The sequence below is a fragment of the Eurypyga helias genome, unplaced genomic scaffold (genome assembly GCF_000690775.1).
Source record: "Eurypyga helias isolate BGI_N326 unplaced genomic scaffold, ASM69077v1 scaffold34573, whole genome shotgun sequence".
In the NCBI taxonomy this organism is placed as follows: domain Eukaryota; kingdom Metazoa; phylum Chordata; class Aves; order Eurypygiformes; family Eurypygidae; genus Eurypyga; species Eurypyga helias.
The window spans coordinates 56,146-67,122 of NW_010242407.1; the positions used below are offsets into that span (position 1 = coordinate 56,146).

At 47.0% G+C, this 10,977-nt stretch overlaps 1 protein-coding gene across 1 annotated transcript in view; it reads left to right on the forward strand.

Moving 5' to 3' along the window:
• LOC104507713 (ATP-binding cassette sub-family A member 1-like) overlaps positions 1-10,666 on the forward strand; it is a gene marked incomplete at its 3' end in the record, with an annotated part of 58,678 nt that extends 48,012 nt beyond the window's left edge. The window contains exons 11-24 of the mRNA XM_010149076.1: positions 1,217-1,405; positions 2,280-2,485; positions 2,581-2,757; positions 3,351-3,573; positions 3,923-4,144; positions 4,771-4,975; positions 5,529-5,642; positions 6,099-6,270; positions 6,823-6,954; positions 7,477-7,616; positions 8,650-8,787; positions 9,329-9,549; positions 10,022-10,094; positions 10,464-10,666. Of these exons, the coding sequence (XP_010147378.1) occupies positions 1,217-1,405; positions 2,280-2,485; positions 2,581-2,757; positions 3,351-3,573; positions 3,923-4,144; positions 4,771-4,975; positions 5,529-5,642; positions 6,099-6,270; positions 6,823-6,954; positions 7,477-7,616; positions 8,650-8,787; positions 9,329-9,549; positions 10,022-10,094; positions 10,464-10,666 (2,415 nt within the window). The remainder of the gene's footprint in view (positions 1-1,216; positions 1,406-2,279; positions 2,486-2,580; positions 2,758-3,350; positions 3,574-3,922; positions 4,145-4,770; positions 4,976-5,528; positions 5,643-6,098; positions 6,271-6,822; positions 6,955-7,476; positions 7,617-8,649; positions 8,788-9,328; positions 9,550-10,021; positions 10,095-10,463) is intronic.
• Positions 10,667-10,977: the final 311 nt, after the last annotated feature.

The following is a 10,977-nucleotide window of genomic DNA, read 5'->3' on the forward strand; positions in this document are numbered from 1 at the left end:
TTGTCCATCTCTGGAATTTCCAGCTTGATGCTGATGTGGCTGCTAACTTAAGGAAGGACATGTGTCCCTGGAATTAAGGAACTTTTTTTAACATCGCTGCTGAACATGATGGGGCTGAGTCCCTTACATGCAGGCATGGTGCCCTTACTGCTGGGGAGGGTGGTGTGAGCCAACCTTGGGAGGGCAAATGCGAAGAGACCATAACACAGCCAATCCCTGTTTGCTCGGATTTCCCTTTTGTATGTTCTTTGCCAACTTGGCCTGTTCTGTTTTCCTAGTTCTTGATGCTGTTTGTGTAACTGTGTGACCCAAACTTTCTAGTTTGCTGGTAACAAGCAGAGCATGGGGAAGCTCCTCACCCCTATGCTTCATTCTTCGTTACAGCAGAAAATCCATTTCCTGATTTTATTGGTTAGGATTTTTACAGTTTTCTATCTTACTTAGGGTTTGTTTTATTCTCCTTCAGTTCAACTGTGTCCTTTACAGTTAATGCTCCCCTCCTGCCTACCCTTACACTGTCTGCCCAGAGGATTAGTTTGTGCTTCAATGCCAGGTGCTTCCACCCAGACCGTACTTGTGTGGGGCATTGTGCATTCACGTAGTGAGGCAATAGCCTGTTGTCAGACAGCCTGCAGTTAAACGAGGTGAAAAAAAGCACTGTCCCAGATAGGAGAGAGGGAGGACATCATGGCTGTACAGGGCTGCTTCAGCCAGTCCTGATGGCACAGTAGTAAAAAGGCCACCTAGTTTCTGGTGTCAGTATTTCTGCTCAGCACTGTGACAGTCCAACCTACAGCCATACCACAACCCCTCTCCATCCAGCTGGGAGCAGAGGTTTGTTCAGGAGCAGTGAGCAGAGCTTGGCAACCACACTGAGCCGAATACATCCCTCCTGAAGACATCTCCCCCTTCCCTGTTTTGCTGTTGCAAGGCCTGGTCTGCATGTGGGATGTTCGTGGCTCTCTGCTGCCCTCTCCTTGGGAAAAGGGTGGTAGGACATGGAGGCAGCCAGACATCCTGCAAAGCATACCCGGTGGTGTGGAGGATGCACACCCTTTGCAATGAAAGGGTAAGAGAAAGGACCCTACCATCCACTAGTATGACAGGGTATCTCCCTGCACCGTTTTTAAAAGGCATTTTCCTCTGGTAGTACTCGTTTTCATGATGAGAGAGGAGTTCCAACACTAATTCTTCTTTGAAAACAAAATATCCACAGACACTGCTGAAAGACAAAGCTCTCTGGGACCTGCACTTGACAGTTTCTAACTGGACAGTGGAGGATGTTGCCCGTTTCCTGTCAAACCATCCAGAGGACTTTGAGACAGCAAATGGCTCTGTGTATACCTGGGTGGACGCCTTCAATGAGACAGACCGGGCTGTCCAGACCATCTCCCATTTCATGGAGGTGAGATCCTGCTAGTGTGGGCAAGGAGCTGGGGAAGTGCAGCAACCTGGTCTCCACTTGTGCTGTGGGGTGCTTCTGGAAAGGGAAGATGGATGTTCCTCAGCCCATTTTCTGTAAACAGCCAGGCTGTAGTAGGGCTGAGTGTGCAGCATATTGGAAAAACATAATTTATTCCGGTTCCTAAACATAGATGTAAGAACCTAACTGTAGGCTTTGTTCTTGAAGCTCTCACTTTAACCATTGCATGTGGTTTCCCACCCTGTTGTTACTGGGCAACTGAGAGCTGCCACTTGCTTTGAAGTATGTAACAGCTCGTATTTCAGTCTGGGGTTTTAGCTGGAGCCTGCAGGGATGCTGGCAGCTGCTTTAAACTGAGGAAGACATTATGAAAAATTAAATTTTTCTACTTTTTACTTGGCCATCTTGGCAGATGGGTGCAAACAGCAAGAAGGCTTGGCCTGACTGGAGCCTTGTCCAAAGCCTTCGAATCTCTCTGCTGATTTTTAGGGGGCTTGAAAGAGACCTAGTTTATTGGTAACAGAGACAACAAGACTGTCTATGGAAATTGATGCTTGGATGGGATCCTGTAGCTAACAGTACAGTGCTACCTAACTTCTTACCCAGAAAATACCTTTGCTGGGGTGTTTCTCAGTATATGACTGGCAGGTGATCATCAAGCAGGAAAAAAATGACATCTTAAGCAACTTGCTGGGCTGCTGTGAGCCATTGCAAAGTAGTCCAGTGCTACAGCCTTTTCTTGGGCATGACATTATTATTGCAGAGTTCTCTCTTTTTCTCTCCCCCAAACATAAACGAAGTACGTTCTGGTTTGGTAACTTATCCCATGAACGCTTCCAAATCTGTCCCTGTCTAGTGTGTCAACTTGGACAAACTGGAGCCTGTGGCTACAGAAGTCCGGCTTATAAACAAATCCTTGGAGCTTCTGGATGAAAGGAGGTTCTGGGCTGGCATAGTCTTCACTGAAATAGCTCCTAACAGCATAGACCTCCCTCAACATGTGAAATACAAGATACGCATGGATATTGATAATGTGGAAAGGACCAACAAGATCAAGGATGGGTGAGTCCTGACATGCTGCTGTATGAACAATTTATTATGGGGGTTGTGGTGGTGATAAGGATTTCTAATGGAAAGGTCTTATGCCCTTGGTGCAGATACTGGGATCCTGGTCCCCGTGCTGACCCCTTTGAGGACATGCGCTATGTTTGGGGAGGCTTTGCCTACCTGCAGGATGTGGTGGAACAGGCCATCATCAGGGTGCAGACAGGCACGGAGAAGAAGACAGGAGTTTATGTGCAGCAGATGCCCTACCCATGTTACGTTGATGACATGTATGTATGCACACTGCTTTGGAAACTTCCAGAAGTATTGTGGCTTGGGAGGCATGGGCTTTTGTCCTTCCTCAGGCATAGTTTATGTCCTGGCTGTCAGTGAGGGAGCAATTTCTTTAGTGTTCCTAATCCCTGGAATTAGGGCACCTGCAGGGAGGATTTAGAATACGTAACGACTTGCAGAGTCCTGCCCAGGAGAAGGACTGTCTGTTCAGGACTTTCACATACAGAGAGCATTCCTGAGACATGCCCATATCCCCAAACCCGATATGGGCAAAAATCGCACTGGGAAAAAAGCAGACACCTATGCATGGGAGAGTTAGAAAGGGGACAGCTGAGAATAGTCCCCAGGAAAGGCAGGTCTTTGCACCTGCTGTTCTATGGAGCGACAGTTGCAACTCCAGCTCCCATTCCAGGTGGTGCCATCAGCCTCGCTTCATGGTGAGACATTGATGCAGGGTCATGCTGTGCACATGGGCTGCTTTGTGCAGTGAAGCCTTAGCTGTCACCATGCTCTGCTAGCTCTTGAGCGGTACCTGAAATTGCATTGATTTTCTCACTTTGTTCTCTTGGCTCCTATGCTTTCCTCTTAGTTTTCTGCGTGTCATGAGCCGCTCCATGCCTCTCTTCATGACTCTAGCCTGGATCTACTCAGTGGCTGTGATAATAAAGGGCATAGTGTATGAGAAGGAAGTCCGGCTGAAGGAGACAATGAGGATTATGGGTCTTGACAATGGCATCCTTTGGCTAAGCTGGTTCATTAGCAGCCTGATCCCTCTGCTGATGAGTGCAGGACTGCTGGTGCTGATCCTTAAGGTGAGTTGACTGGTTTGGTCTGTGGCAGCAGAATTTAGAGTCTTGAGAGCCTGCTAAGCAGTGGTCTGCACTGGCACACCGATTAGGAGTTAAGGTTGACCAGCAGCTTTTTGGGAACAGTGTTTTGGAACAGAACAGGGCTCAGTGGTTGAAAACAGTGGGAGGGGCTGTAGTAGTTTAAGTGCTATTGAAAAGGTGCTTCTGGTACTGCACCATTTCTGGGAAGGCTATTGTGTAAATTGCAGCAAGCCCAGTCTCTCCTGGAGCAGCAGCTCTATGTACCTACTTGTAGTAGAGCCACCTTGGAAAGCCCTTTCAAAGCCTGATGGACCTGTTGTTCTCTTGCCAGATGGGGAATCTGCTGCCTTACAGTGACCCTAGCGTGGTGTTTGTTTTCCTCTCGATCTTTGGTGTCGTGACCATCCTCCAGTGCTTCCTCATCAGCACCGTGTTCTCCAGGGCCAACCTGGCAGCTGCCTGTGGGGGCATTGTGTATTTCACGCTGTACCTGCCTTATGTGCTATGTGTTGCCTGGCAGGACTATGTCAGCTTCTCCCTCAAGATCTTTGCGGTGAGTCTTGAGAAAACTCCTCTGGGTACTGGGCCTCCACCAGTATGGCGCTCAGCAGCTCACTAGCTGGACACTGATAATGAGGAGGAGAGGTGGCAACGTCAGGATAATTTTCCAGTGTAGGGGTCTATTAGGGCCGGGCTTGGTGAAGAGGTTGAGCGAGCCCACTAGGAGCTGCTGGGAAGGTTTTCTTGGTCTTGGTAGTAGAAGTTATTCGGCCAGACTAAGCTGCCTTGATCCCTGTAAGCAGTGATGCTATACCACCAGATACTCATGCTGAAGGAACCAGCTGCCTTTCCTCTCCATAGCACTTCTTACCTGTCGGGTGAGGGTGGCTGTTAGTAATCTCTTCCCTCACGTAAAAGTACAAAGAGCAAGGGAAAGAAAATAGGTAAATAAACAATTCTGGTTGGTGGTCCAGCAGAGACTTCAGGTCTTGTCTGCTTTCTGGAACCAAGACTGAATCTGCCACTCCCCTCTCTGCAAATATGGTTGCACTCCTTGGACCTCTGACTTACCCTATAAGGCTTCTGGACCATGTCCCTTAGCCTAGTGCTAGAGCTGAGCTGCTCGGTTGGAGGGTAGTTGTTGAAAACTGAATGCATGTTCATGCCTTCCATTTGCAGAGCCTGCTGTCTCCTGTAGCCTTTGGCTTTGGTTGTGAATACTTTGCACTGTTTGAGGAGCAGGGAGTTGGTGTTCAGTGGGATAACTTCTTTGAGAGCCCATTGGAAGAAGATGGCTTTAGCATCACCACTTCTGCTGTCATGATGTTGTTTGACACCTTCCTGTATGGGGTCATGACCTGGTACATTGAGTCTGTCTTCCCAGGTGAGGTCTGCTTCTGAGAGGGGATCGTGTCTTCACACTTCTAAATGGATCCTTTCATCCTACTCATTTGCCAGGATGCAAATTGACCCCATTTTTAAGCAGAGCTGTGGAAAGGTCATAGAGGAGAACCACAGACCAGCATCACAGTAAGGTTGTTGCTGCTCATAGCAGTGACTCTTGCCCAGTACAGAGGTCGTGCCCCATTGTGCTGATGGCTGAGCTAGTCCCAGAAGCTTTGCTACACTTCAGCTGTTCCCTTCTCTGAACTGCTCAGTCCACAGACCCTGCTGCACGGGAGGTGTTGAGACTATCAGCACCCCATGTGGCTGTGTAGCACTTCCCAACACAGGACTTTTACCTTAAAGTGAAGTTTGGGGAAAGAGCTGTCCCTTACCCCTCCAAAGTCTGTAATGCCATCATCAAGAAAGATCTCTTCTTAGTTCTGCCTAACCTAGAGGCTAACTGGGAGTGGAGTACTTCACTTCTTGTCCTGAAAGCTAGTATGAAAAAAGGGACAGATGCAGTCAGGCTCATATAATGCTTTTCTCTTCAGGCCAGTATGGGATTCCCAGGCCCTGGTACTTCCCTTTCACGAAATCCTATTGGTTTGGCGAGGAACCACAGGACAGGCAGCACCTTCATCCTGACCAGAAGGGGCCTTCAGAAGGTAAGCGCTGGACACAGAGCCTTTCTACATTGAAGTGTTATGGTCTGCCTTTTTGAAAAGAGAGTCCAAGGATACCGAGACTGGCATGGTTAAGGTGACATTGGTCATCCCTTTGTTATCACAGTTTGGGTATGCCGATCAGGTGGGCGTATCCAGATAAGCCCATGGTACTTTGCCCACTTTGGTACTCCAGCCTCATGAAGTTGAGAATTCCTCCCATTTTTGCCAACCCTGGTGACGGTGAAGGTCTCCCAACTCTCAGACAAGCCCAGTAGAGAGATAAAGGACAGCTTCTGTGGAAGGTTCCTATACCTGAGGCAGAAATGTCATCAGTTCTTCTTATAGCTCATTTCTCCTTGGATCTCCACAGACTTGGGCGAATGTGATGTTTGTTAGAACAGAATTTGCTGTTAAAACCTATCATCTCTCTCTTTACTTTGCTATGTTTTCTTCCAGTCTGCAAGGAAGAAGAGCCTATGCATCTCAGCCTTGGTGTTTGCATCCAGAACCTGGTCAAGGTTTATCGTGATGGCGAGAAAGTTGCTGTGGATGGTCTCACACTGAATTTCTATGAAGGACAAATCACCTCCTTTCTGGGACATAATGGAGCAGGGAAAACCACTACCATGTAAGAACAAAAGAACACTTTAAGACAGTGGGGAAGTGACTGAACACCGCAATTCCTACCAGCGTGATAGAGGTAGCTGTACAACTGCACTGTGCAAGCTAGTGCAGACCAGGGTGCTGCACTGATCTCATTGATTTCAGTGGTTGTACAGCTGCCTCAGAAGATGCACAGATACAGGGATATGAAACTGGAAGTACTTCAGGTTTAGGCTGTGCCGAATTAATCTGCTGGCAGTATTTTTCAGTAATGCAGTTTGGGATTCTGACTTACCAGCAAAGGAAACACATTGAGACTGAAAGGATGAGAAGCTTTTAAGGGAAAAAAAATCTTTCCTTCAAGCAGAGTCATGTGGGTGTGCCTTGATCACCGTTAAAGCCATTGGAGTTGTGGTTTGGGGGTTTTTAATCCATTAATGAGATACTTCAGGAAAGTAGTCTGAGAAACGACTGTTCCCCAGGACTCCCCACGCACTCTTCATCCATCCATCCTGGCATGTGCAGCAGCCATTTCCTAGCGGTGGAACCTGCTTATCTGTTGTTTTTTTTCCTTCAGGTCCATTTTGACTGGCTTGTTCCCCCCAACCTCGGGTACAGCCTTCATCCTGGGCAAAGATATCCGCTTTGAGCTCAGCACCATCAGGCAGAACCTGGGTGTCTGCCCACAACACAATGTTCTGTTTGACTTGTGAGTATCATCTGTGAGATGCAGGGCTGGTGTTACCCAACAGACATTTGCGTTCTTTAGGAGGCAGTGTGTTTTCAGCAAGGATATTCCTTGTCTTTGTCAGTGTGCATGATGTGAGACAGCGGGGTGGTTGGAGGTTGCTGCGAGGGTATTCTTTTTATTAGCAGGTTTGTACATGCCTGAGAGTTACCAGCAAGAGGCTACGCTTTCATCTTTCACCCCACTTGAAAGACGTCTACTCCATTAAACTTAACCAGGCCAAATGCTTCCCCAGTGACTAGTGATCTGGGATGTTTGGGGTACTCTGTCAGACACCTTAAAGGATGTTTATTTACATTGGTACTGAATAGCCACACACTGAAATCAGGCCCAAGCTGAGCACACCCAGTCTGTACCTCCTTCCTGAAATCTCTAAAAGATGTTTTCCTGAGCGAACAAACATGCCTCCTGTAATGCTAATGCGAGGGATGAATCCCAGGATGGTGCTCTCAGCTGTGCCCTGAGCCTGCTCCTGTTCCCTAGGCTGACTGTGGAGGAGCACATCTGGTTCTACGCTCGGCTTAAAGGGCTGCCAGAAAAGAAGGTGAAAGAGGAGATGGAGCAGATGGCAGTGGATGTCGGTTTGCCTCACAAACTGAAAGCTAGGACAAGCAAACTCTCTGGTAGGTTCAGCTGCTCTTCCATTTCTCAGCTGCTTTCTCAGCCCCGGAAAAGCTCGCTTGGGTTTCTCAGAGGCTGCATCATCGACCTTGGTTGGATCCTCCGATAAAATGTAGACCTATCACACAGTTAAGTGCTTCAGGAAATCTGTTATTTATTAAGTACCTAATCAGCATATCATAGTAAACGTAACAGTCTTACACTGTTTTATGCTACTAATGGCCATAATAAGTAATTGACTTTCTCTGAGTATTTTGTACTTGTTTCTATCACAACATTGTCTAGCTGCATGTGATATGTGTTCTCCAAACGCTTACTAATATGTTTGGGTTTTATGAGTTTAGCTGAGAGTGTCTCAGACCATAATCTCCAAGTCCCTTGCTGTTTGTGAATCCTAAGTGCGTTTCTTATGCCAGCTTCTGCATCTTTAGTTAGTGTCCTGGAGTGTTGTTCACCTTGGTTCAGGAAGAGCAGGATTCCTGTATCAGTCTATACCAGTTAGTTGAGGGACCAAGACTCCTTTGTTTCTGACTCAGTTATCAGCACAGAGTGTACGTTTGACCTTGGGAAGGGAGGGCAGATGGCCACAGGTTGGCATTAGTGTTGAAGAGTGTAATACAATGCCTTGCTGCTGCCTCTGGCACACTTCCACAGGAGAGGCGTCTCTTGAGGACCTGTTTCTGCAGCTCAGGCTCTCGAGACCTGTGCTTCAGATCCTCAAGTATGGTTAGGCATCCATGCTGGCAACTTGCTAGTGCTGCTCTTGAGTTATTATGATTCACTTTCGGAAGGCCTTGCAAGATGTGGTTTCCTGCAGTAGGAGGAGAGTTGGACTTCACTGAAGGAAGACCATCAGATGAGTTACCCCATCGTGAACGTGGTGGGACCCTGAAGGCCTGAAACAGTAGCAGTGCTTGGTCTTCTGAGTATGCAGTTCTGCTTTCTCTTGGAGAACTCATTATCCAGTATGCTGCAGCTATTGCTATTCCCCTCATCTCTGCATCAACCTGAACTTGACCTTCTTGTGCCTGTCAGGTGGCATGCAGAGGAAGCTCTCAGTTGCCTTAGCCTTTGTTGGTGGCTCCAAGGTTGTCATTCTGGATGAGCCTACAGCTGGAGTGGATCCTTATTCTCGCAGAGGGATATGGGAATTGCTTCTAAAGTATCGGCAAGGTATGTGGTCTTTTTCTCTACTCGTAATGAATGTGTTGTGGAAAGCAAAAGAAAAATCAGTCTGATTCATGAGTGTTTCCAGAATTATCAACGTGTCTTTGCAAATCTGTTGTTGCTTGCACTGAGGAGGGAACAAAAAGCATGCAGGGCAAGGATTTGCAGATCTCTCATCTGTCCATTCTCATCCTATTCATGTCAGAGCTCATGAACATAGAACTTCACTGGGTTAAGAGGGCAATTAAAGTCAGAAACTCACCCTTGGTGTGCAGCGGTGTCTTGTTCTGCTCTGTGCAATCAGCCTTGCGATACGAAATTAACCTGCCGTTGCTGAGCATGACACGAGCCTGTAGAGAGTGGGGAGAATAAACCCATGGCAGTAGCTGTGAACCTTTTCCATACTGCTGGTCTCATTCAAGAAGCCTTGACTCTTGGCATCAACCTCCCATTCAACTCCATGGCAAGATCCAGATGATTGTGGCTTTGGCTTGGGAACATGGGTATGGGTGACTTACCAGCAGTGTCTTCCCTTGCTTTCTTCCAGGCCGCACTATCATTCTCTCCACGCACCACATGGATGAGGCAGACATTCTGGGGGACCGGATTGCCATTATTTCTCATGGGAAGCTCTGCTGTGTTGGCTCTTCTCTATTCCTAAAGAACCAGCTGGGAACAGGCTATTATTTGACACTGGTCAAGAAGGATGTAGATTCCTCTCTAAGCTCCTGCCGAAACAGCAGCAGCACAGTGTCCTATCTGAAAAAGGTACAGCTGACCCTTCCTGCTCATATTCATTCTTCCTGCTTGAAATCTCAGGCTTTATGGGAAGCAGCAGCTAAGATTTTACATGGTAGAATGTCTCAAAGAGACATTCTTTAAGATGCCTTATTCTTTAAGATAAGTGTTACTTGCTTTTGTAAGTACTATGCCAGATGGCGAATGGTTAAACTGTTGCATGGGACCTACATCTCCATCATAGTTTCTTTTAGTGCTGGCATATCGAAGAGATACAGAATAAATTGAAGTGCACACTTTTGCAACACTAACTTGTGTAATTATGACCTCTTACTTGTATTTCAGCCCTTTGCAGTGGTATGTCACCATTACTTTCTGACTCCTCTGTGGAGGACCCAGCATATTGCAGCATCTGGTTGGAGTTACCTAGAGTGTAGCATCTGGTGGGCCCCTTTCTGATGAAACAGGAGGAAACAATGTTTGTCTTCTCTTTTGTGACTAGGATGACAGTGTCTCCCAGAGCAGCTCTGACGCTGGCCTTGGCAGTGACCATGAAAGCGACACACTGACTGTCGGTGAGTCTTGGAAAAGAGTGTCACATTCAGCCCCAGTGCTGACATTGCTGTATCTTTGACCTTAGACAACTGCCTTAAGCTTGTGCCCCTGTGTAGCTACGGTCTTAGCACAGTTTTAAATTCACAGACATGGTATTTTTAAACCCATGAATATTGGAATATTTTTCTTCAGTGAGCCATTTTGGGTTCAAGCTGTCCTGAGATTTAATAATCAAACATTATATAGTTGCTAGGCCTGTTAGCAATATGTCTGTCCAGAGATGTCCCATTTTCCTTCCTGTCCTTTCAGAAAGGTTTTTCAGGCTCTCTTTTTTCCACATAATGAGCAGTAACACGATGAACACCATCTTTTCTTTTTGGTTCTTCTAGATGTCTCTGCAATTTCAAATCTCATTACAAAACATGTTCCTGAGGCCAGGCTGGTGGAGGACATCGGCCATGAATTAACCTATGTCTTGCCATATAAGGCTGCTAAAGAGGGAGCTTTTGTGGAGCTGTTCCATGAAATTGATGACCGTCTCTCTGATCTTGGCATTTCCAGCTATGGCATCTCTGAAACCACCCTGGAGGAGGTGAGTGACCTAAAGATTCTCTTTTGACTTAAACTAGGCAGAATCATAGAATGGCTTGGGTTGGAAGGGACCTTTAAAGGTCATCTAGTCCAATCCTCCTGCAGTGAGCAGGGACACCTTCAACTAGATCATGTTGCTCAGAGCCCTGTCCAGCCTGACCTTGAATGTTTCCAAGGATGGGTAAACATCCTTGGAAACCTCTATACCACCTCTATAGGCAACTTGTTCCAGTGTTTCACCACCCTCACTGTAAAATCTTCTTCCAAATAACTAGTCTAAATCTCCTTTCTTTTAGCTTAAAACCATTACCC